The sequence below is a fragment of the Haliotis cracherodii genome, unplaced genomic scaffold (genome assembly GCF_022045235.1).
Source record: "Haliotis cracherodii isolate W230 unplaced genomic scaffold, xgHalCrac1.p SCAF_14, whole genome shotgun sequence".
Classification (NCBI taxonomy): Eukaryota; Metazoa; Mollusca; class Gastropoda; order Lepetellida; family Haliotidae; genus Haliotis; species Haliotis cracherodii.
Genome location: NW_027266269.1, coordinates 2,685,069 through 2,712,653, shown reverse-complemented (window position 1 = coordinate 2,712,653; position 27,585 = coordinate 2,685,069). Strand labels below are relative to the sequence as shown.

The 27,585-nt window shown below is 42.4% G+C and overlaps 1 protein-coding gene across 1 annotated transcript; it reads left to right on the top strand.

Annotated features, from left to right (window-relative positions):
- The first annotated feature begins 10,284 nt into the window (after positions 1–10,284).
- Positions 10,285–27,210, top strand: LOC139460905 (serine/threonine-protein phosphatase 6 regulatory ankyrin repeat subunit B-like). The gene is made up of 9 exons (XM_071242379.1): positions 10,285–10,353; positions 10,874–10,946; positions 19,478–19,768; positions 20,302–20,467; positions 20,734–20,772; positions 21,036–21,049; positions 22,259–22,294; positions 22,739–22,777; positions 22,971–27,210. The coding sequence occupies exons 1-9, from the start codon at positions 10,348–10,350 to the stop codon at positions 26,864–26,866; spliced, it is 4,560 nt and encodes a 1,519-aa protein (XP_071098480.1). The 5' UTR covers positions 10,285–10,347; the 3' UTR covers positions 26,867–27,210.
- Positions 27,211–27,585: the final 375 nt, after the last annotated feature.

The window sequence follows — 27,585 nt, the reverse complement described above, 5'->3', positions numbered from 1 at the left end:
TCCTTGCTCAGTATCACAAATATATTTTATCACATTTGTTTCCTTATTGTCAATATCATTATTTTACCAATAAAGGCTGTATGTTATGCTGGCTAAGTGTCTTGTTTATATTATCCCTCAACAGTATATTGAGTATATGGAAATTTCAACGAGAAAACCATTTCCATAATAATAAGTCTGTGCTAATAAGTCCACTGAATAATTCTTACCCTATCAATAAACATGTGTTTATTAACATGTGTTTATTAATCACTATCAAATATAGTGATGATACTGGGCGTTCGCAAAAAGGTATGGCGAGCGTGTCCTGTCCCGCCGGTTGCAAGTGTTCCGGCAAGTCAAGTGTTCACCTGAAAGAACAGGGTAACGTATGGTACAAGTTCAACAAGGAAATTGCATCACACATCATTTTTTGTCACTGATGCGTCAAATTAAAAAATGACCTTGGTATGTTTACCACAAAACGTTCTGATCGCCATATCAAAACCTGGAACATTGTAACCCTGATCACAAACTTCTGAGCATGACTCGTGTGGGGCTCTTTTAAGAGCATGGTCGATTTTATTTTAAAAGTTGTAAAATGCAGACACCAAAAACTGAAACCACTAGAATAGTGCTCGACATAAAGGTACAGTTGCTATTTGAAAGTTGAAGTCATCCTTCTTGCATTTGAAACTCGTGGGGATGTTTTGTCACTCTGAATATTTTTGCATAAATCTAAATATGAAAACGATGAGGCGGTCCCTTGTCTCTACATATTGTCTTCACGAAAGACCGTCACTGTAATACAATTTTACTTTCACGGATTATCGGGCCTTGTTATAAATGAATATAACATCTTAGAATTTCCGGGACAATTATGTCACTGTTATGCCTTAACAGTTTTACTGATGCCAATATTCAGTACCTATCAATGAATGGCAGTCTCGCTTTTGGTGTAGAAACACAACATACTTATGTGTCTCTCTTTCATTGCTCCGTAATTGAAATGGTCTGTTCAAGTAAGTATTGAAATATGCCTCGATCGAGAGAGTGAACAGTTCTGAGCCGACATGATGATGGATTGGTTGGTTGCTCATTATGTTACAACAAAGTCCACACTCTTCTGACAATAATTATCGAGTACTTCCTTCTGGGGTTGAAGAAGACCCTCCACAGCAGGAATGACGTCATCGTCATTTGCATATTGCTAGCTAGACACTTCCTTCATGTTCGGGAAGATGGAAATTTTACGGTACCAAATCGGGTGAAAAGACACAGTCAGACATTACAGAGTTGTACGTAGATGTATTGCCCACTGAAACAACACGTCTTCAGTGAGTTTTCTACAACGTTAATCCTTGATAGTCTAACCCACTTGCATAAGCAATAGAACATAATATTGGCAATTAATATGACCTTTCGGGAGGTAGTCCACCATACCATAGAAAGCCAAATTCATCTCCGTGTCAGCTGATGTAAAAGACGTTGGAGGAGTCGTTAAAAGTGTCCTCTGCTTTGACTGTAGCTTAGTCTCCGGCTGATAGCGGTGAATCCAATATAATCAATGGTTACAGATAGATCAGTAACAATCAGCTGGGTTGTCTTCAAAACAACGTAAACTCTCAGGAGAGATGGAGAAACAGGGGCGTCCCGAATCAGGAATCTGAAGCCTTGAAACCCAGCGTGCTGAAACACCGTGTGATGCAATGTGCATGCATCAGAATGGTCTTAGCATTCTCGTGAGAGATGTCAACTGAATTGGCTAAGTGACGTGTGGCTGGTCGTCGATCGTATATAACCACATCATGCATGTTGTCAACATCTTCCTTTGTAGTTGCAGTTGAATGTATTCCAGCTCTTCAAATCTCTCTCCTTCCGTCATGAATTCTGATGCCCACTTCTAAACAGTGACAAAGGAAGGAACACCACAAACCAATTTTCTACATGTCAATCAACAGATAATACCTTGATGTTTGATTGTGTATTTAGCTGAAATGCAGCTCAGAAACATGTACACTAATGTAGTAAATACATGCAAACTGATAGGCTGTAGCATACAGTGAGTAGCACTCAGCATATTTTGGCCATCCCTCATATAATTAGTGGTGTATTAGATGATGGCGAGCGTATGTTGATGACCATTCCTTAGTTGTATTTGTTTGGACATTAAAGTGTGATACATGAGCTAATACTATTTGTGATTTCCCTATATAAACCTTTGCTGCTTGTGATCGCCTGTGTGTGTCTGATATGTTTCAAGTGTAACAGGAAACCTCATGCGTGGATCAAACACAGTCCCCGTTATCGCATGGTGATATCCTGGTTATTGTGAAGGCCATGTTTCACTCCTAATAGTGTCCAGAATTGGGCGACACCAGACTGGACGTGTTTGCCCAGATGTGTAACCGGTGCACTTACGATCACAGTACAAAGGACGAGGGAATTCTGATCAACTGTCCATCAGCCACGACGCCAGTGCTGAGTGAAGGTATCTCAATGTTTTAAATTTGTAGTCAATATATAATGAATCCTCAATATGCATTCTTACGGCTTATCATTATGTGGTCCACGAATATTTGCTTAATTGCTTAGTCAAACTAGCGAATGCGAATAACGTTTCACAACAAGATAATGATATATGATTCGAGATAAAACTAAGAATGTATTAAAGCTAAAAAGCATATATTAATTCTTAAATGGATATAATTATCAATAAGCAGCCAGCATGTTATCAAATATGAGCGTGACCCTGTAACTTGATAATGACCTCATATTGCTTGACGACGGGCCATTATCACGCCTGTTGTTAGGTGACGTCATGTTGATGTTCAACAGTAACGTCATCCGGTTTGTTCTATGACGTTTCCAGATCTGTAAAGGTGGGTTAGTGATATTCGTGTTGATTGTAGTAAGTGTTTCAATACCGAAATTGTTCGTTATTATAAAATGGGTAGGTTTCTCGGCAGGATAAAGCCAAAGGATAAAAACGATATCCGATGGGGTCATATGCGGATAGAAATGCAAATATCAAAGGTCAAGTAAGGACTACTTTCAGTGTTAATAAACAAACATGGCGTCGCCCTTGTCATTCGGCAATCGAGTCAGTGTTAACCATTGGGAATCTGGATAAACTACAAAGATAATTGCTATCATTGTCAAAAGAACAGTCTAATATACTAAAAATCAGTGTCTAACTGTGACGTAGCTAAGACATTTGATAAGTTTTGGCATCTTTGGAGATATATATTTCGAAACAATTTTGCAAGGGCACTAGGCCTATCCAAGCGGGATCAGTAGCCATATCTGTGCTTGAAGACCTCTGCGGCTTGAAACATTTTCCACAAAGTAAAATAGTTGAATTTGGCCGACATATGTTTGAATTGTTAACTTGTTTCGTTTTGTCGCTGTGGGTACATCTGACTGCACTTCTAACGTTTGCTATCGTGATCGTAACATCCATGTGTATAGGCTTGGGGGACTCACCATTGTACCAGGACTGTGTTGTCCTCTGGGCACTGTAGTGATAGTAGTAGTGGTAGTGGTAGTGGTAGTGGTAGTACAGGTAGTGATAGTAGTAGTAGTAGTGGTAGTGGTAGTGGCGGTGGTGGTGATGGTGGTGGTGGTACAGGTATTGGTAGTGGTAGTGGTGTTGGCGTTGGTGTTGGAGGTAGTGGTAGTAGTTGCAGTAGGAGTAGTTGTGGTAGTGGTGGTGGTAGTGGTAGTGGTGGTAGTAGAAGTAGAGGCATTGGTAGTGGTAGTCGTAGTGGTGGTAGTTGTATTAGTAGTAGTAGTAGGGGCAGTGGTAGTGGTAGTGGTGGCAGTAGTGGTAGTAGTAGTAGTAGTAGTAGTAGTAGTAGTAGTAGTAGTGGAAGCAGTGCTAGTAGTAGTAGTTGTAATAGTAGTAGTAGTAGTAGTAGTGTAGTGGTAGAGGTAGTAGTAGTGGTAGTGGTGGTAGTTGTATTAGTAGAGTTAGTGGTAGTGGTAGTGGTGGTGGTGGTGGTGGTAGTGGTGGTGGTGGTGGCAGTAGTAGCAGTAGTAGTAGTAGTAGAGGCAGTGGTAGTAGTCGTGCTAGTGGTAGTGGTAGTATTAGTGGTAGTGGTGGTAGTAGTGGTAGTGGTTGTAGTGGTGGTAGTGGTGCTAGTTGTGGTAGTTGCAGTAGTAGTCAGACAGACAGACAGTTTATTCAGTATTTTGGGCATCAAGGCCCATAGTACAATGCAGATTGGATATTGACATTGTCACGTGATGTACATGATCAGATTTTAAATCAAGTTACACATTCCTTATTTTAAAGACATGTTTTACGAATACAGAAACAGCATGGATCATGTCAGGATTTTCAGAGTTTAGCAAATTTATCATTAACTGACGGTCTTTAAAAGTACCTTGCAACATGGGGAGAAATTTATACCTTAAATGGGAATACGTTTCACATGTAAGTAGTAGTAGTGGTAGTAGTAGTAGTAGTAGTAGTAGTAGTAGTAGATGAAGTGTTAGTAGTAGTGTTAGTAGTAGTAGTAGTAGTAGTAGTAGTAGTAGTAGAGGCAGTGGTAGTAGTAGTGGTAGTGGTAGTGGTAGTGGTAGTGGTAGCGTTAGTAGTAGTGGTAGTGGTGGCAGTAGTAGTGGCAGTGGTAGTAGTTGTAGTTGTGGTAGGTGTGGTAGTAGCAGCAGTTGTAGTGGTGATAATGGTGGTAGTGGTGGTAGTAGTAGTAGTAAGAGTAGTGGTAGAAGTAGTTGTTGTAGCAGTCGTAGTAATAATAGGAGCAGTGATGGTAGTCGTAGTTGTAATAGTAGAGTTAGTAATAGCTGTAGCTGTAGTACCATCCTCATTATATGTTTCTCCTTAGTAATCAATCTCTAGTCACTCTACAATACTCAAAGTTGCGTTATCCACGGACTCTTAACAGGGGAAGGCTTCACTTCAAGTCCTATGAGACATGCATTATGTTAGAACCTCTACATGGGCCTTGTTGACCTGCGATTGTTGTCGTTAAGTGCTAGAGCATCCGGAAAATAATAGCCCTCGTGTTTGACGTTACTATAGGCAAGCAGGAGGTAAATATATATGTGTAGTATAGACAGGCAGGGGTAAGTATATGCTGTTATTACCCATATGGGCTCAAATATGCAGTGTAATAACTTTTTGATATTTGCACAGTGTGCAATTAGTGATTCTCGAAGCAGATTGGTCAGTGGAACAAAGATCAATTTTCATTGGACAACGGAACTATTTTTTTCTCATCCCATTCATTCCCAAATCCACGCCTTTCCCTTCAGATGTTTTACGTGCTACAATCTCACTGATTCGAGATTTTTAAGACAAGACACATAGTTTCATATTCACAACATGATTTCACATTATCATTTTTTTCATTTATTTCACATGATTTTCATTTTACAGTAAAAACCAAAACTACGTCCCCGTTTGTAAACAAACATATGGCTGGCCATTTGAGACCTGTCAAAGTAAATTACCTCGGAGATCTGACTGACATAAAAAGTTATTCGTATAATTCAACCTCTGAACACATTTAATGTCTTTGTTGTCAAAACTGCATATGGCCAGATTGAAGTTCCAAGATTCAGATTGTGATGTTGCCAGAAACTGTCTCTAGGGCGCCAAGATCATCACCACCAAGTCCTGGTTTGCGTCTGTGTTAGAGCGCTTGCTGTTCGATGAATTTTTCGACACCCCGAATCCAAAAATCGGACTTTGTATAGACAGGTTTGCCTTTGTGAACGATGATGACATCGATAACTGCCAATGAAAATGAAAACAAAATGAAAAAGACCAAACTTGTGAAGTTGACATGAACTTAGTTCACAAATGAAAAACACGAAAAATATGACTACTAACACTTTCAACGATGGCATCAGAATAAAAACAAATTCATTTTGCAACAACATTTAGACTTTCCGAAAGACATCATAAAGATACACTATTTCGTACAATTTTGTAACGTTGTGTGAAGAAATAAGAACGTGACACTTTTTTATACAATGTATACGTTTTTCGTAACCGCGACGTCTGCAAAGTACGGCGCTGAGCGGTATGCAGGCTGACTGACGTCCGGGGACAATATGACTATGAGGTTAATGACACAGGAAAGGTGCAACTAAACATTATTATTTGCATCATTTGCAAATGTTTCATTTCGGCATGCACATCAGACAGTTCAGAATTCAGATCAAGGGTAGCATAGAGAGTTACCTTAGCGACATGATTACCAGCATCTGGTTGCGAAATCGATGCACTTTGCTGAATTCGGAGAGGTTTTGAAATCAAAACAAAAATAATTATTAAAAATACAAGGAAAAGAAAACTTACCCCAGCGAGCTGATCTTGTGTCCGACACTGAACTAAATGAACTCCGTGAATGCGGACAGCTTAGCACCAAGTCTCCAGATACCGTGATTGTCTATCAACAGGTATTCGACCATTATGAATCACATCAAAATATCAACAAACTCCCGTCATCTGACTGTGTCCACTCCGCGTTTGACAAATCCTCCTGAAATCCCACATGCACATGTTTCCAATCAGTGACACTTGTCTCAAATCACACACGATGTTCATTAAACGTGTTGTCCGGACTAAACTGTAACGCCGGTTCTCTTGTCATTCCTGGTTTCGGCTGTCTCATATCTGGGTCAAGTCGGGTCATTCATTCCGACACTGTGACAGCAATCGTACTTTTCAAAGTTTACCTTCTTTTCGTAACTTTTCTCTAACAAACAAGACTTCTGTACATTCCGTCTATGTTGTTGTTATTGGTTTTGGCATTTTTGTCAAATGACATATAAAAAATGTTTCCTCTTCTCAATGTGAAATATATGTATCTGCCAATGCACGACGGGGGCTGTCTGTCAGTGACGAGATCTTGTCAAAACAAGCTTTGATTTAAAAACCTGATGAACCTTTTTGGAAACCTGTCTTCTTTATCAATGCTAAATAGTGTACGCTGTGTAAATCGGACAGAAATATAACTGCAATAATGTGATCTTTACATTTTTTTAACAGAACTATATTTTTCACGCGTAACAACACGTTAATTGAGTAATGCGGTTGGAATGAATGGACAGTGTTTTTTCACACGCGGATTGATTCAAAACAGCTGATTCTTGATCGGCGACAATTGATTTTTTTTTTCTTGAAACATGTCTTTAATAGGAATATGGGTAATAAATAGAATAACCCACTCGGTACGAGTGATTACGGAAAATATGTCACTCGTGAAATTAATGTTTTAAGTTCCTCGCTAAAGCTCGGAACTTAAAACATTAATTTCACTCGTGACATATTTTCCGTAATCACTCGTACCACGTGGGTTATTCTATAATTATTATAATCAAACAGGGGGTAAATATATGCTGCTGGTATAGGCAGTCAGGGGTAAAGATATGATGTTATTATAGGCAAACAGGGGTAATATATATGCTGCTAGTATAGGCAAGCAGGGGGTAAATATATGCTGCTAGTATAGGCAAGCAGGGGGTAAATGTGTGCGCTGCTAGTATAGGTAAGCGGGGGGTAAATATATGCTGTTAGTATAGGTAAGCAGGGAGTAAATATATGCTGCTGGTATAGGCAAGCAGGGGGTAAATATGTGCTGCTAGTATAGGTAAGCGGGGGGTAAATATATGCTGCTGGTATAGGCAAGCAGGGAGTAAATAAATGCGGCTAGTATAGGCAAGCAGGGGTTAAATATATGCTGCTACTATAGACAAGCAGGGGTAAATGTGTGCTGCTAGTATAGGCAGGCAGGGATAAATATATGCTGATAGTATAGGCAAGCAGGAGGTAAATATATGCTGCTGGTATGGGCAAGCAGGGGTAAATATATGCTGCTGGTATAGGCAAGCAGGGGTTAATATATGCTGCTAGTATTGGCAAGCAGGGGTAAATAGGTGACATTATGGTGCTTGTTTAGGCAAGCAGGGGGTAAATATATGATGTTACTATAGGCAAGCAGGAAGTCAATATATGCTGCTAGTATATACAATCAGGGGCGTAAATAGGTGTTGCTGGTATAGGCAAGCAGGGGGGGGGGGGATATATGATGTTAATATAAGCAAGCAGAAGGTAAATGTATACGTCTAGTATAGGCAAGCAGGGGGTAAATATACATGTATGCTGCTAGTATAGGCAAGCAGGGGGTAATTATACATGTATGCTGCCAATATATACAATGGGGTGATAAATATGTGCTGCTAGTATAGGGAAGCAGGGGGTAAATATATATTACTATAGGCAAGCGGGGGTAAATATAAGGGTGTAGTATAGACAGCCAGGGGTAAGTATATGCTGTTATTATAATCAAACAGGGGGTAAATATATGCTGCTGGTATAGGCTGGTATAAACATATGCTGCTGGTACAGGCAGACAGGGGTTATTATATGCAGCTAGTATAGGCAAGCCGGGGATAAATATATGCTTTAGTATATTCAAGCAGGACGTAAATATATCCTACTAATATAGGCAAGCAGGACGTAAATATAGGGTGCTGGTATAGGCAAGCAGGGGATAAATATATGCTTTAGTATAGGCAAGCAGGACGTAAATATATGCTGCTAATATAGGCAAGCAGTAAGTAAATATATGCTGCTAGTATAGGCAAGCAGGGGTTAAATATATGCTGCTAGTATATGCAAACAGAATTGAATATATGCTGCTGGTAAAGGCAGGCAGGGGTAAACATATGCTGCTAGTATAGGCAAACGGGGGTAAATTTATGCTGCTAGTATAGGCAAACGGGTAAATATATGCTGCTAGTATAGGCAAGCAGGGATAAATATATGCTGCTAGTAAGGGCAGGCAGGGGTAAATATATGCTGCTAGTATAGGCAAACAGGGGTAAATATATGCTGCTGGTATAGTGAGTGAGTGAGTGAGTGAGTATGGTTTAACGCCGCTTTTAGCAATATTCCAGCAATATCACGGCGGGGGACACCAGAAATGGGCTTCAAACATTGTACCCATGTCGGGAATCGAACCCTGGTCTTCGGCGTGACGAGCGAACGCTTTAACCACTAGGCTACCCGACCGCCCCTCTGCTGGTATAGGCAAGCATGACGTAAATATATGCTGCTAGTATAGACAAGCAGGAGTTAAATATATGCTGTTACTATAGGCAAGCAGGATGTAAATGTATGCTGAATGGATTAAGTGAGTATCGGTGTGCAGGTTGTAACTGTAGGCGTTAGTACTGGCTTCTTTCATCTACAAACTTCCCTGTCGATATGTTCATTTGCTATTTGGGGGAAATATTCTCATTAAGTACACAACATTAAGCTCCACATCAGTCAGTGCAGTTACAGTCAGGGAAGGAACACTTCAGGATGCAACAGGCACTTCAGCCTGGTGTCGTATGAGTCTTTCTCGGAAACGACAGATTCTCTATTTCGAGGAAAACACTTTCGAGTGTACAATTATAATGATTTGAATATAACTTTTGTGAATAAACCTAATGATTATAACGTCATCATTTCGAGCAGCTATTGGTTTGAGACTGATGCTAAATGCTTGTTTAACATTAAGACATGATCACGTCATTAAGACAGGTGCTTTTAACATATGTTCCCGTTGTAATTCCCGTGAACAATTGCCGTGCATGTGCATGTGTTTGTGACGGGTGCAACCGTCGAGGCAAAGTACTCTCACATTTTCGCGAACATCGGTATATGAATATTTGATATTGATTCCTAAACACAAGCTCATGATATAGTCGGAATCGTATAGTCGACTCAGATATTTCTTATGAAGATAGAGAGGGTTTTGTCGCTTATGTTTCCATTTCCATTGAGTTTGGCGCCTCCATCTTCAGCACATTAATCAATGTAGGTTAGTTTTTTGTGCACATTATGCATTGACGAATAAGCTGTCCACTAAATTGCATTTGTTGTATTATCAGAGCTCTTAGTATACCCAGTTACAGCCTATTAGTCATGGTATTAGCGTTCGTGTGTGTGTATTCCAGTTGTATAGCGGCGTGTGAGAGGAAATGCCGAAGTGGTGCAGGTTTCAAACGTTTACCACTTGGGTGAAACCCAATGGTATGGTACTGACAAACCTTGAACCATAATCGGGGCGAACCGGGATGCAAACCCACAATCATAGGTACGCAAGGGACGCAACTCTGCACAGCGAATTGCGGTGCCATATTCCCTATTCCAAGTTGAATAGTGTATCGCTACATATCTAGCATATATACAGCTAGCGCAGGTACACGTGACCTGATTGAGAAGTTTGTCATGCGGTGACATAGCATAGAGCCTACATGCACACTGGTGTATGTATGATACAAGGGGGTCCTGTTCGACAGCCTTAATGGGATACAGAAACACACACAGCATGTTCTCCTGTGATGTTGGTAAGCAGTTTATGTCATTCGTCGTCATATTGTTTGGTTTCACGTGTTGAATGATATACATCGCATGACTGTCTACTGCTTTCAAAATGAACTCCGGGCCCAAGTACTTAATTGATCAAAAGTTCACTATATGCATTCGTGCATGATTTCTAAAGTTACTTCCTTGCTATGATATCGTCTTCCTGTTAAGAGGGAATACATGAGAATCATTAAACACGCTATTGCCTGAGATGTGTGACACAGATTAACACCGACCTTCATGCTGTGGTAAGTTTCTCACAGAAATTTAGGCATATATGTGTTTGTGATTGTATGCTGCTTACTAAAGCTCTACCTGGGATGTCCGCTTGTTACAGTGACGTCTCTTTAATATCCATATTTAGCATTCATTGCTTTTTAGCTATTGTTGTCCTAATGGTAAAAATAATGACCCTTTCATTAAGGAGGGATCTGATCTGCCGTGTGTTGTCCGTTGTTTCTAGATCTAGAGTTTTACTTTTCTGACGTTTGTTGTTTTCAGACGCATGATGCGGAGAAGAATGCAGTAGTCTTGTCAGCAACAATGTGGCTTGGGGCAGTTCTTGTGTTAACATGTGAGTACATTAATCTCCTAAAATGTATATGAAGCATTCTTACATGTGATGTAATTGACGATAAATGAAACCATATGTAATATATATTGAGAAAAGTACTCAACGGGTGGCGTTGGGCATGCCAGAAACCTATGATTGTGGGTTCGAATCCCGGTTCACCCCGATTATGTTTCTAGGTTTGTCAGCACCATACCCGTGCTCGTGGGTTTCACCGAAGTGGTAAACGTCTGAGACCTGCATCACTTCGGACTTTCCTCCCACATTAAGCTGACACGCCGTGATATAACTGGAATACTGTTAAAAGCGGCGTTAAGCCCAACTCACTCACTCACTATACATGGCAGTCTCGCTTACAGCCTACACTATTGATGAGTAACATCCTGCTGAGGTTTCATATTCATAGTCACGTGTTTGTGTTAGATGAATATTTCCGCATCAAGTGACAATGTTGATTTAATTGAGTGCAGGTTATAGTTGTAACATCCTTGTGAAGTTCACGTGATTCAGGAAACGAAATCCATTGCTCTCGTGTTGTCATCCCACGCACACATCGTGTGTCATGTGCAATGTGTAGTTTCAGATATTGGGAAAGCAGGTTAGAGTTTGAGTAGGTTAGAAATACGGAAAATATAACCAGTCTGACTCGAGGGATTCAACTGAAGTGCGTGGGGATTACACACATCACATCGTCATTCACCTTATGTTCCTGTGTGTATCCTGGCAAGTGAGAGTTGACCTATAGCAGTAGAAACCTCCACAGAAGGCCACACTGGGTGAACCTATAGCAGTAGAAACCTCCACCGAGGGCCACACTGGGTGAACCTTTGAACGCCGAATGAAAGTATGAGCGTCATTTTAGGTGTTGATTTAATAACTATATTGCAAAATATTCATCAGATTATATGCGAGTACAGTGTGTAGGAGTACAGGCCTCACACATCGGGTACATTGTGTAGAAGTACTGGCCTCACACCTCGGGTACAGTGTGTCGAAGTACAGGTATCACACCTGTGGTACTGTGTGTAGGAGTACAGGTACCACACCTCGGGTACAGTGTGTAGGAGTACATGTCTCACACCTCAGGTACAGTGTGTAGGACTACAGGTCTCACACCTCGGGTACAGTGTGTAGGGGTACAGGTCTCACACCTCGGGTACAGTGTATATAATTACAGGCCTCACACCTCGGGTACAATGTGTAGAAGTACAGACCTCACACCTCGGGTACAGTGTGTAGAAGTACTGGTCTTACATCTCGGGTACAGTTTGTAGAAGTACTGGCCTCAAAGCACGGGTACAGTGTGTTGGAGTACAGGTCTAACACCTCGGGTACTGTGTGTGGACGAGTACAGGTCTCACACCTCGGTTACAATGTGTAGATGTCCTTGCCTTACATCTCGGGTGCTGTGTGTAGGAGTAGTGGCCTTACACCTCGGTTACAGTGTGTAGATGTGCTTGCCTTACATCTCGGGTGCTGTGTGTAGGAGTAGTGGCCTTACACCTCGGTTACAGTGTGTAGGAGTAGTGGCCTTACATCTCGGGTACATTGTGTAGGAGTATTGGTCTTACACCTCGGGTACAGTTTGTGGAGGTGCTTTCCTTACATTTCGGGAACAGTGTGTAGAGGAACTGGCCTCACACCTCGGGTACAGTGTGTAGAATAACTGGTCTTACATCTCGGGTACAGTGTGTAACAGTACTGGTCTTACATCTCGGGTACAGTTTGTAGGAGTACTGGCCTTACCTCCCGGGTATTGTGTGTGGGGGTACATGTCTCACACCTCGGGTATTGTGTGTAGGAGTATAGTCCTCACACCTCGGCTACTGTGTGTAGGAGTATAGTCCGCATACCTCGTGTACAGTGTGTAGGAGTACAGGTCTCACACCTCAGGTACGGTATGTAGGAGTATAGTCCTCACACCTCGGCTACTGTGTGTAGGAGTATAGTCCTCATACCTCGTGTACAGTGCGTAGGAGTACAGATCTCACACCTCGGGTACTCTCTGTGTGAGTAAAGGTCTCACACCTCGGGTACAGTGTGTAGCAGTACTGGTCTCACACCTCGAGTATTGTCTGTAGGAGTACAAATCTCACACCTCGCGTATTGTCTGTAGGAGTACAAATCTCACACCTCGGGTACAGTGTGTAGGATTACAGGCCTCACACCTGTGGTACTGTGTGTAGGAGTACAGGTCTCACATCTTGGGGACAGTGTGTAGGAGTACAGGCCTCCCACCTCGAGTACAGTGTGTAGAAGGACTGGTCTTACATCTCGGGTACTGTGTTTAGAAGTCCTGGCCTCACACCTCGGGTACACTGTGTAGGAGTACTCGCCTCCCACCTCGGGTACTGTGTGTAGGAGTACTCGCCTCACACCTCGGGTACAGTGTGTAGGAGTACTCGCCTCCCACCTCGGGTACAGTGTGTAGGAGTACTCGCCTCACACTTCGGGTACAGTGCGTAGAAGTACTGGCCTCACAACTTAGGTACAGTGTGTAGAAGTACTGGTCTTTCACCTCGGGTACAATGTTTAGATGTGCTTGCCTTACATCTCGGGTAGAGTGTGTAGGAGTAGTGGTCTTACACCTCGGGTACAGTATATAGAAGTGCTTGCCTTACATCTGGGGTACAGTGTGTAGGAGTACTGGTATTACACCTCGGGTACAGTGTGTGGAAGTGCTAGCCTTACATCTCGGGTACAGTGTGTAGAAGAACTGGCCTTACACCCCGGGTACAGTGTGTGGAAGTGCTTGCCTTACACCCCGGGTACAGTGTGTAGAAGTACTGGCCTTACATCTCGGGTACAGTGTGTAGGAGTACTGGCCTTTCATCTCGGATTCACTGTGTAAAAGTACTGGTTTTACATGTCGGGTACTGGCCTCACACCTCGGGTACAATGCGTAGAAGTACTGGCCTTATATCTCGGTTACAATGTGTAGATGGACAGGTCTTACATCCCGGGTACAGTGCGTAGAAATACTGGCCTCACACCTTGGGTACTGTTTGATGAAATACTGGTCTTACATCTCGGGTTCAGAGTGTAGAAGTGCTTACCTTACAACTCGGATACAGTGTGTAGGAGTACTGGTTTTACACCTCGGGTACTGTGTGTAGAAGTACTGGTTTTACATCTCGTGTACATTATGTAGGAGTATTGGCCTTACATCTCGGATACAGTGTGCAGGAGTAGTGGTCTTACATCTTGGATACAGTGTGAAGGAGTAGTGGTCTTACATATCGGATACATTTTAAACTGAGTAGTGGTCTTACGTCTCGGATACACTGTGTAGCAGTACTGGCCTTATATCTCGGGCACAGTGTGTAGGAGTAATTGCCTTACACCTCAGGGACAGTGTGTAGAAGTACTGGCCTGACAACTTGGGTTCAGTGTGTATGAATACTGGCCTTATACACCGGGTACAGTGTGTAGAAGTACTGGTCTCACACCTCGAGTATTGTCTGTAGGAGTACAAATCTCACACCTCGCGTATTGTCTGTAGGAGTACAAATCTCACACCTCGGGTACAGTGTGTAGGATTACAGGCCTCACACCTGTGGTACTGTGTGTAGGAGTACAGGTCTCACATCTTGGGTACAGTGTGTAGGAGTACAGGCCTCCCACCTCGAGTACAGTGTGTAGAAGGACTGGTCTTACATCTCGGGTACTGTGTTTAGAAGTCCTGGCCTCAGACCTCGGGTACACTGTGTAGGAGTACTCGCCTCCCACCACGGGTACTGTGTGTAGGAGTACTCGCCTCACACCTCGGGTACAGTGTGTAAGAGTACTCGCCTCCCACTTCGGGTACAGTGTGTAGGAGTACTCGCCTCACACTTCGGGTACAGTGCGTAGAAGTACTGGCCTCACACCTTAGGTACAGTGTGTAGAAGTACTGGTCTTTCACCTCGGGTACAATGTTTAGATGTGCTTGCCTTACATCTCGGGTAGAGTGTGTAGGAGTAGTGGTCTTACACCTCGGGTACAGTATATAGAAGTGCTTGCCTTACATCTGGGGTACAGTGTGTAGGAGTACTGGTATTACACCTCGGGTACAGTGTGTGGAAGTGCTAGCCTTACATCTCGGGTACAGTGTGTAGAAGTACTGGCCTTACACCCCGGGTACAGTGTGTGGAAGTGCTTGCCTTACACCCCGGGTACAGTGTGTAGAAGTACTGGCCTTACATCTCGGGTACAGTGTGTAGGAGTACTGGCCTTTCATCTCGGATTCACTGTGTAAAAGTACTGGTTTTACATGTCGGGTACTGGCCTCACACCTCGGGTAGAATGCGTAGAAGTACTGGCCTTATACCTCGGTTACAATGTGTAGATGTACAGGTCTTACATCCCGGGTACAGTGCGTAGAAATACTGGCCTCACACCTCGGGTACTGTTTGATGAAATCTCGGATACAGTGTGAACGAGTAGTGGTCATACATCTCGGATACAGTGTGAAGGAGTATTGATCTTACATTTCGGATACAGTGTGAAGGAGTAGTGGTCTTATATCTCGGGTACACTGTGTAGCAGTACTGACCTTACATCTCGGGCACAGTGTGTAGGAAAACTGGCCTTACGCTTCGGGCACAGTGTGTAGGAATACTTGCCTTACTCCTCAGGGACAGGGTGCAGAAGTACTGGCTTTACAACTCGGGTTCTGTGTTTAGGAATACTGGCCTTATACACCGGGTACGGTGTGTAGAAGTACTGGCCTTGCAACTCGTATACAGTGTGTAGAAGTACGTACCTTAAAACTCAGGTAGAGCGTTTATAAGTACTGGCCTTACATCTCAGGTACTGTGTTTCGGAATACAGGACTTACACCTCGGGGACAGTGTGTAGGAGTGCAGGCCTCACACCTCGGTTACAGTGTGTAGAAGTACTGGCCTTACACTTCCGGTACAGTGATTAGGAATACAGTCCTGACACCTCGGGTACAATGCATGGAAGTATTGGCCTTACATCTCGTGTACATTATGTAGGAGTAATGGCCTTACCTGTCGGATACAGTGTGAAGGAGTAGTGGTCTTACATCTCGGATACAGTGTGAAGGAGTAGTGGTCTTACATCTCGGATACAGTGTGAAGGAGTAGTGGTCTTACATCTCGGATACAGTGTGAAGGAGTAGTGGTCTTACATCTCGGATACAGTGTGAAGGAGTAGTGGTCTTACATCTCGGATACACTCTGTAGCAGTACTGGTATTACACCTCGGGTACAGTGTGTGGAAGTGCTAGCCTTACATCTCGGGTACAGTGTGTAGAAGTACTGGCCTTACACCCCGGGTACAGTGTGTGGAAGTGCTTGCCTTACACCCCGGGTACAGTGTGTAGAAGTACTGGCCTTACATCTCGGGTACAGTGTGTAGGAGTACTGGCCTTTCATCTCGGATTCACTGTGTAAAAGTACTGGTTTTACATGTCGGGTACTGGCCTCACACCTCGGGTAGAATGCGTAGAAGTACTGGCCTTATACCTCGGTTACAATGTGTAGATGTACAGGTCTTACATCCCGGGTACAGTGCGTAGAAATACTGGCCTCACACCTCGGGTACTGTTTGATGAAATCTCGGATACAGTGTGAACGAGTAGTGGTCATACATCTCGGATACAGTGTGAAGGAGTATTGATCTTACATTTCGGATACAGTGTGAAGGAGTAGTGGTCTTATATCTCGGGTACACTGTGTAGCAGTACTGACCTTACATCTCGGGCACAGTGTGTAGGAAAACTGGCCTTACGCTTCGGGCACAGTGTGTAGGAATACTTGCCTTACTCCTCAGGGACAGGGTGCAGAAGTACTGGCTTTACAACTCGGGTTCTGTGTTTAGGAATACTGGCCTTATACACCGGGTACGGTGTGTAGAAGTACTGGCCTTGCAACTCGTATACAGTGTGTAGAAGTACGTACCTTAAAACTCAGGTAGAGCGTTTATAAGTACTGGCCTTACATCTCAGGTACTGTGTTTCGGAATACAGGACTTACACCTCGGGGACAGTGTGTAGGAGTGCAGGCCTCACACCTCGGTTACAGTGTGTAGAAGTACTGGCCTTACACTTCCGGTACAGTGATTAGGAATACAGTCCTGACACCTCGGGTACAATGCATGGAAGTATTGGCCTTACATCTCGTGTACATTATGTAGGAGTAATGGCCTTACCTGTCGGATACAGTGTGAAGGAGTAGTGGTCTTACATCTCGGATACAGTGTGAAGGAGTAGTGGTCTTACATCTCGGATACAGTGTGAAGGAGTAGTGGTCTTACATCTCGGATACAGTGTGAAGGAGTAGTGGTCTTACATCTCGGATACAGTGTGAAGGAGTAGTGGTCTTACATCTCGGATACACTCTGTAGCAGTACTGGCCTTACTCCTCGGGGACAGTGTGTAGAAGTACTGGCCTTATACACCGGGTACAGTGTGTAGAAGTACTGGCCTTATACACTGGGTACAGTGTGTAGAAGTACTGGCCTTACATCGCGGGTATTGTGTGTCTGAGTACAGGACTTACAAAGAGGATACAATCAACGCGACCTGACAACTCAGATGGCAAGCATGTGCGTTGACAAGACTCGGATAAAATCACATTTCACAACAGGACGCTGTCAGTAAATGACCTTCTGTCTTCTGTTAACTAGTATATGGTGGGGCACGGGTGGCCCAGTCGTCTAAGGCGCCGCGATTCGCTGTGCAGACTTGCGTCCCTTAGGCACGCCAGTAACCTATGATTGTGCGTAAACGTCTGAGACATGCATCACTTCAAGCTTTCCTCCCACATTACGCGGACACGCCGTGATATAACTGGAATACAGTTAAAACCCAACTCGCTAACTCACTAGGATATGTTGGGTATTCTGACAAATTTGAAAAAAAAACGGAAAATTATTTTAATGTCATTCACGCGAGGTAATTCAGGTGTTCCGCTGGTTATATCAAAGACGTTACAACAGCTGTACCACTATTAGAAAGCGTGAAAGTCATCTCTTCCAATGGAAATCCTAAACATCATGATTCTCCAAGAACATTTTCCAGTGTGTATTCACAGTACACAGGTTATGTTTTGCATTTTATCTACGATCTTAGCTATAATATTAAATAAAACATTCACTTCCATGAAATAAGTGGTATATCGATTATAACACCTATATCCATTAACCCGTGAAGATTCGGGGCAAACTAGGTCTTCAGGAACCCACGTTTGCCGTAAGAGGCGACTATGCTTATCGTAAGAGTCGACCAACGGGTTCGGGTGGTCAGGCTCGCTGAATTGGTTGATGCATGTCATCGTAAACCATTTGCATGGATCGATGCCCATGATATCTATCACTGGATTGTCTGGTCCAGACTCGATGACTTACAAACTGCCACCATATACTCAACAACAAAGTTTCCTGTGACACAAAAATTTTAGTGTATTTTTCAAACAAATAAAGTTTGGTTTTCAATATTGCGGTACATGTATGGCATCAAGTCACAAAAACGCAACTGCTACAGAAAAGCATGCATTACAGGCAAAAGTTGACTTTTATGCAAGCCCCATGAATGGGAATAAGAACCTATGCGCAATTATTCAACATTACGAAAATGCCACGCCTGTCCGAAAATGAGCGTCTGCGAGCCATTGGTATGCTTGAAGCAGGATCGAGTCAACGTTATGTTGCAAGACAATTAAACGCCCACAGAAACACCATTAGGTGTTTATGGCAACGTTTGCAACAGACGAATGCAGTCAGATACCATCCTCGGAGTGGCAGTCCACGCGTAACCAATAACCGTAACCAGATCGGTTCGGGGGCGGCAGCGTTATGGTACGGGGTGGGATTACAGCAAGACAGAGGACCTGTTTGATAGTGGTCGAGGGAAATCTTAATGGACAGCGCTACCGCGTCCAGATCATCAGCCCTGTTGTTCTACCGTTTTTGCGTCGTCATGGTCCAGACATTACCTTTCAACATGATACCGCCCGGCCCCATATTGCGCGACTTGTTCAGGATTCTTTTCAACAAAAAAACGTGAATGTCATCCCCTGGCCGGCTCACTCCCCTGATCTCTCACCAATCGAGCACATGTGAGTTGAGATGGATCGGCACAGACACTCCAGGAACTTCAAAACATGCTCCAGCAGATATGGCCGGATATCACACAGGACTTTGTGCGACGCCTGCTCCATTCCATGAGACGAAGATGTGTTGATTGCATCGCAACCAGAGGTGGACACACACGCTATTGATTTGTAAATTGACATTTTTCATGTTTTTTTATGAAATCACGCTTTTTCTGAAGTCAGTATGGCAAATTAAACCATTTGAACACCTACAGGAGTCTTTTATCTGTTGCAAACCGAAATTGTTTCAGATTTGGTAAAAATCATAACTTTGCATTAAATCTTATTCAATGTCACAGGAACTTTTGTTCTTCAGTATATATATGGAATAGTGCTGAGTGTGGCGTTAAACAACAAACAAAACAACAAACCAATCTTTTAAACAATTTGTTTACCTGTTTAACCTGAGATTAAAGTCCTTTCTTCCCTATGTAGTTTCAGCATCACAAGTGTATGGACAGACGACTTGTGAATGGGGAAGATGGGGAGAACGGTGCGAAAAAGCCTGTCCTGAACATTGTATTGTCAATGAAGCCAGGAAACTCCAGCACTGCCACAAGTTGACTGGGAAGTGTTCTGAGGGATGCATGCATGGGTGGCATGGCGATATGTGTGATCTACCTTGTAGCAGCCACTGCAAAAAGAACACATGCAACCAGCAGAACGGTCTGTGTAGTTTTGGCTGTCATGGACCCTACAGAGGAGACTCTTGCAACATCACAACAGGTAGGGATGTCTACTGTTTCATTAGGGACTTGCATGTTCTTAAAAGTTAGCGAGTTTGGTTTGATGTTGCTGTGAATATTATTACAGTTATATCACGGCGTGTCAGCTTGATGTGGAGACGCCCATCACTTTGGTGAAAACTTTGAGCATGAGTATGGTACTGTCAAAACTAGAAATATACACCAGGGTTCAACTATCATAGTTTTCTGTGAAGCCTCCGGACTATGCCATGGACGACAGGTCACCGGTACCATTATATGAATGTTTTCTTTTGATATTACAACTTGACAAGGAAATATGAATTAATTAATGAGCTGCCGGTCACAAATAAGTACAAAGGCAAATTTGACATTAGACTGGGGTTGGCATATGTAAAAAACAACAACTTGAAAGCAATACGCCGGCTTTGATCACATTTACAACATGCTTCGATTAACATGCTGGATATTTAAAATAATGTTTGATAATAATAATTATAATAATTGTTTGATTGACCTAAGATGTGTAAGTTCTTGTTTTTTTGTTTTTATAAGTAGTGGTCTCAACGCACTCAACGCACTCAACGTCATCGACATATGCCTCAACACCACGGGCATCTACCCCTAGGCCTGGGAAACACGAGGACCTAGTCGTGATTATTGTCCCCATCATCATCATCATAATCTGCCTCGTCACAGTCGCAGTGGTGGCATTTATAGTGTGAGTGTAGACCTGACAGAATAACGCATCCATAAATAACGGTATGGCTATTCACGAGATACACTTTACCCAGATATTCACGGTCGACATTTCATTCCTATCTGTTGGTATTATACGAGACAATTGTTCCATTAATGAAGGGAATATTCCGTGTTCTTGATTCTTTACTAATATCACACCGACGAGCAAAGATATTCATATGTAAGCACTTAATTCATCGTTAAAAATTGAATTTCAACTGCTCTAATAATTGTGATTCTTTGCAGGATAAAACGGAAAAAGGGAAGAAAAAACGGCGATGGCAGGTAATACCAAGACCAATGATTATGCAAAGATATCACGTCACGAAGGTTAAAATGTCTTTACTTTCATATCTCCATAATCTTTTAGTTTCTGATATAACATGCAGCTCACGTCGTTCATGGTATGCATCATCATAATATGAGGCTGGGATAAGAGACCAGTATTCCCTGATATTATGTTTTACTTCACTGATTGTATGTTTAACATAAGAGTCATCCATCCTTTGTAGTATCCATTGTAGTTGTGAACTTTTTTATATTTACAGGTCCCCGGAAGACAGTAAGTATATTCAAGTAACTTGACTTTTGCTTAAATGTACAATGGGTGTACTCTTTCAAATATAAGCGTTACGTCCCTCCCGACAGTTATTGGTTATTTGGCGTGCAGTTATATCGTAACCTTGAAATTATATTGCATATCATACGACCCTCTGACTTGATCTGATCCTTTAGCAGCGAGTATGTACGTTGAGACTAGATGCACCTTGTGTTAGAGGTGTTGGGTTAGATGGCAGCATGAAGCCAAACTTAGATACCAGAGACTGAAACTATTAAAACATATTCTGTGCCATATGCAAACACGTTTTAGCAGAGGTATTCGTATTGCACACAGGTATCATGTGATCATTTCGAAGTAATGAAAAATATCCCTTGGCATTTAGTTCCTATGCATTACTTTGTTTCAGATTGATGAATATAAGTGATAGTGCTACTTTTACGTGTACACTGATACACTTTCAGTGTGATGAATACAAGGAAAACACTACTTGTATGGGTACTTATACTCTTGTTGTGTCACATTGGTCAATGTAAGTGTTAGTGCCACTTTTACGTGTTTACTGATGCGGTTTCACATTGGTAACTTTATGGCACAGATCTGCTTTTATATGTTCACTGATGCCTTTGCTATTTTGAAAGTGAGGTGAACTGGGGATTGAACGTCGCAATTTAGATTGTTACACTTATGTAGAGACGTACATTCACATGCATTCTTACGCCCGTCTGACAGTCAGAAATCAGGAGGCTGTTATAGTTCTGGCCCACTAAGATACAATGCTGAAGTGTTAACATGAATACCAGATTCAGGTGCCCTTATACTGATCCGAGTAGTCTGCCCGCAGAGTCTAGTGCCAGGCAGAGTAACGCAAGTACTATCGTTTAACACAGTTTCGTTATGACTAGGACAGGCATCGTACCACCGACCTTCTGTTGGACCACCGACGCTTTACCATGTAAGAATGAATCACCAAAATGAATGATTCAACATCAACTTGAACTTAATGACTACAGTGGCTTTGGGGATACCCCTGGTGTATAACCTTGTTATTTGTCAATGCATTTTATCTGACCTGGGTATATAGTAGTTAGTAATGTGTTCATATTTTTTACCGGATAACATCTCGTATTCAACTTCAGGTATTGTGTGTTTAGCCATTTGTTCAGTAAAGGCATATATATTTATCTGAACTGGACATCTTCTATGTTTTAGTTCCCTTAATGGAAAGGAGTGCAGCGGCCTTTGGCAGTGAGTATAAATCATAACATATGTCACCTTGATATTAATCACTTGCTTGATAAAAGTAGCAGAAACTATAAAGAATAATACAAAGAAGTTGGTTTTACGCAGAACGTGTCTTGGCGTCTGTCAGATTGCGGAATTCCATTACCTAGTATCACTAGTTCAAACAAACAATGATTGAACCAAGTAGACCAAAACTGTATCATACGCAGAAACAATAAGATCGACAGACATAATTGTTCACGGAGATCAATCGACCTTCCGTGAAAGTGACAAAACCAACAATGACACCCTACATACGTGTGTAGCGCTATATATACGTACACGATCCTCTTTTTGCTTTAAGTGTATATTTTTACATGGACATTCTGAGGTCATGCATCACCACATTCGTTTTTCTGAACTGTACATTAGTGGGTATGTTAGTTGTGGTTCTTTTTTTCTTACCAGCATTGGGACATGGTCTGGATGGACAACGCATGGAGCCAGGTACATACAAACTGCTTTTCACAATGTAGCATGAATTATAACAATTGTATTGAACAACGTACATATATCCAAATCAAATGTGATAAATTATGTGATGACAATATAAATAACATTGATATAATAATCTCACTTACTTGATGTCTATTATTTACATTTCAATTTTCTTTACATAATCGTATTTCTTCCTGTACAGGTCCAATTGACCGAGAGATAAACAATACACGAACATTGTTTGTGGAAACTGAAAACTTTAAGAAAGTGAAAGAAATGTTGGAGACGTTCCATCAGGTGACCATCAGTGGTGCTCCGGGTGAAGGTAAAACAGCCATGGCCCTGATGCTGGGAGATGAATACAGGAGGCAGGGGTATGAGCTGGTACTGGTTGATGATCTCTCACAAGTAAACTTGTCTGACTGGCAAGGCCTTGATGTATGTGTGATATTTGATGACATATTTCAGAAGGCAGGGTCCAATATGGATGTGCCTCGTTTTAAACACCTTCTGTATGACCTCCATCTGTACCTAGCACAGTGCAAGGACAGGTCTGAGAGGCGATATGAGAGTATGCAGCAGGAGTCGGGAGAGAAAGAAAGAAGAGACAATCAGTCAGACATGTACCTCATATTCACCACAGAAACCTCCACACTAGAACATGTAATGTTAAAACTTGAAGGTCATCCAATTTGGTTTTTCAATAACTCTGCAGAAGCATTATTGTCTTACACACCGGAGGAGAAGAAAGAAATATGGATGAAACATAAACACCATTACAAATGCAAAGCAAACGTCAATGAGATGGAACTTGGTGCATGTGATAAACAAACTGTTGGATTTCCTCTTGTATGCAAATTGTTCTCTAGTTATGCTGCCTTTCAAGAACAAGATGAAACGTTTTGGGAACATCCTGTATTCTATCTTAAACGTGAACTTGATACGGTGATTAATAGAAGGGATGGCCACTCAGCTGCCCTAATCCTGGTGCTCCTGTGTGACGGGCAGCTGAACCTCAGTCAGCTGGAGACTGAATCTGACAACCCAGACCTGGAGGCCCACATCAAGGCAGCTCTGTCCTTTGTGAAGACATCAACCAGACAAGATGTAGCTGAGGCTGTCAGAAGTTTATGTGGTTCGCTTTTGACAGAAGGAAACTTAATATCATTTTCCCATTCGATGATTTATGATGTCTGTGCTTCTGTCTTGTTTGGTATTGATCCAGAATTTATCCCTAAACATTGCAGTATTAAGTTCCTCTTTGAGCATGTACAGGATCAGCAAACAGACATTGCTCCTGTCAGTGAACACCAGCTCAGCATTCCTTTCTCAGAGGCCTACAGTGGAACCATTGTTGACAGAATGGCTGATTCTCTTGCCAGTGGTGCTTTAAGTGAATACATCATGCATCCCATATGTAAAAGGAAAGAAATAGTTAACAAATTATCTCTAATGATTACAGATCCCACTTCTCTGTCTCATGAAGCTAAGCACAACATCTTCCATTATGCATGCTTCACTGGGAACACGAATATCCTGAAGCAACTTGTTCGTCACTGTGACATCAATGGTCGTGGGTTGAACGGCTGGACACCTGCTATGTACGCAGTTGTCTCTGGACAGCTGGAAAGTTTGAAAATCCTGGTGAATAACAAAGCTGATATAGAACTATGTGTCAGCAACAACAACAGCTTATTACATTTGGCAGTTGAGAAAGGGACAAGGTCCAGTGTAGAATATCTACTTAAAGAATTGAAATGTGACATCGACACTCTAGGAATGCATGGCTGGACACCACTTCTGTGTGCAGTGTTTGCTGGGAAGAAGGATGTTTTGGTTGTTCTTTTGAAATACAAAGCTGACAAAAGATTAAGAGATACCAACATCAGGAATGCGATACATCTGGCATGTGAGTGTGGGGTTAATTCTATTGTGGAACGCCTGCTGCAATTAACGGATGTGAATGCCACTGGTAAACATGGCCAGACACCCATAATGTGTTCTGCATCATCTGGAAAGAAGAACACGTTTGACCTTCTTTTGTCAAGAAAGGCTGACATCAACCTGACTGATGATGACAACAACAGCCTCCTTCATGTGGCTTGCCAGTCGGACGATACATCTATTGTAGGGTATCTACTAACACAGCTTGACATCAATAGGCCGGGAAAACATGGCTGGACTCCAGTTATGAAGGCAGCTGTGAATGGAAGGAAGGATGTATTTGACTTGCTTGTGAAAGAGAAAGTGAATATTGAACTGACTGATGACAGTGGTAACAATCTCCTCCATCTTGCATGTCACGGCGGAAATGTCTCCATTGTGGAATACCTACTCCCACAGTTTAACATCAACAGTCGTGGAGGCAATGGCTGGACGCCAGTGATGTATGCCGCTGTCAATGGAAACAGCGATGTGTTCCAACTGCTTGTGTCCAGGGGGGCTGATCTCTCCCTGGAAGATGACTACAACAACTCTGTATTTCATTTAGGATGTATCGGAGGAAACAGAACCATAGTGAAAGATCTACTGACAAAAGCTGATAAGAACAGTCGGGGAAACCTTGGGAGAACAGGAATCATGAAGTCTGCTTGGGCAGGCAATGCTGATGTTTTCAAACTTCTTATGACAAAGAAAGTTGATCTCAAAACAGTTGATGATAACAATGATACTATACTTCACCTTGCCAGTCAGGATGGGAATTGCTCCATTGTGGACTATCTGATTGGGGAAAAGTTTGAGATAAATTGTCGTGGAAAAAATGGTATGACAACACTGATGTCTACAGCCTGGTCTGGACAGAAAGATGCTTTTGAATTTCTTTTTTCAAAACAAGATTCTATGTCCGTATACAATGTATATCGTGACACAATCCTTCACTTGGCATGTGAAGGAGGAAATACATCCATTGTAGAGTCACTTCTGTCAACAATAAATGTTAACATTCGGGGAAAGAATGGTCGGACTCCAGTCATGGCTGCAGGTGTGGCAGGGAAGAAGGATGTGTTTAACTTTCTGATTTCAAAGAAAGCTGATCTCACACTGATTGATGACAACAAAAACAACATTCTTCATCTTGCATGCCGAGGTGGAAATACGTTCATCATAGAGCATCTCATACCACTATTTGACATGAACAGTCCTGGAGAAGATGGATTGACACCGTTAATGATGGGAGCTCTCAGTGGGAAGAAGGAGGCTTATGATCTGATTGCAAGAAATGGGGGTAATCAATCATTAACTGCCTCTGAAAATGATAATGTTCTTCATGCAGCCTGTCTTGGGGGTAATCTAGCCACTGTAAAGGAGGTGATTGACAGCTTTTACATCAACACCAGGGGAAGGAATGGCGAGACTCCTCTGATGCGAGCAGTCTGTGGAGGCCACATTGCTGTGTACAGATACTTGATGTCCCAAGGTGCCGACCGTACTCTGGTGGACAATGACGGACACTCTCTATTACATCTTGCATGTCATCACGGAAAGCTGGCTATGTTGAAACATATCATAGCTGATTTTGATGTCAACTCAAAGGACAATATGGGCCTCACACCTGTCATGACGGCTGTACTGCACAGAAAAGCTGCAGTTGTCAAATACCTGACAAGTAGAGGCACGGATTTGACTTTAGTTGACAACACGGGAGACGATGCCCTTACTCTCTCCCTGAAACTCGGTAACAGACAAATCATAAAACAACTGGACAGAGAACAAGTCAAGGAGGCGACACCATGGAATGAAATGATGAAGTCCCTGGTCAGGGGGGAAGTAGTTTTCCTGAAGACCTACAGTCGAGGGAGTGCTGACCTGGTTCAGACAGACCAGGATGGAGACAGTTTACTACATCTGGCCTGTCGAGGAGGCAACAAACAGTGTGTGGAGTATCTGCTCCCATCCTATGACATCGATGTCCGAGGTCGCTATGGCTGGACACCGGTGATGATGGCTGCTGTGTGTGGACATGCTGATATCTTCCAGCTACTCCTGACTCAAAAGGCAGGTCTCTTTCTGGAGTCACACACAGGAGAGGATATCCTCACCCTGGCTCGGCGTGGGAAAAAGAAAGAAATTATCACACACCTGGAGAAAGATAACTGAAATGAAAGTATTCCTTTAAGATTAAATCTTAGCAAAGTATTGGAGACTTACATCACTTATATGGGACTTACATCTTCATAACATTACTAACCAATCGTGTAATAACTTTGCAAAAACCAAAGGGAAGAACAGGGACAGACCCATGGCATAACATCACAGTGGTGACATTATTGATAAACGTGCCTGTGTATAGACAGCAGGAATATGATCAAGCCCCAGGCACTCTTATGCAATTCTTTCGCAAAACAAACTCTGTTCAATTTCATGTTTGTCTCTTTAAGAAATAGCTTCCTGTAAACGTGATCATAGAATAGACATTTCCATAAAATAATTGAGTGTGCTAAGTGGAGTTACTTTTTACCCTTGCTAAAGGCTTCATCTCCACAATTCTAACAGACAAAAACTTTGCTTCATATAAAGTTCAATAAAAGTAGTTATATTCTGAAATAGAATAATGCATCTTTCAATATATATTCATCTTTTCTACTTGAAGGTCGTGATTAACAATTTACAATTTGGATGTTTGCATGTTTGTCAGGAGCACATACTCACATGTGCTTTTATTTATGTGAATAGAACATAGTGAATGTTCATGAAACACTTTTGCTTTACCGTAAATACGCACTACCAGGAAGGGCTGGAAATCAGCGTCTAAGCGCGATGGGTTTGCAACAAACAGAGATAGGGCAAAACCAAGTTACAGGATATGTTAATGTTTG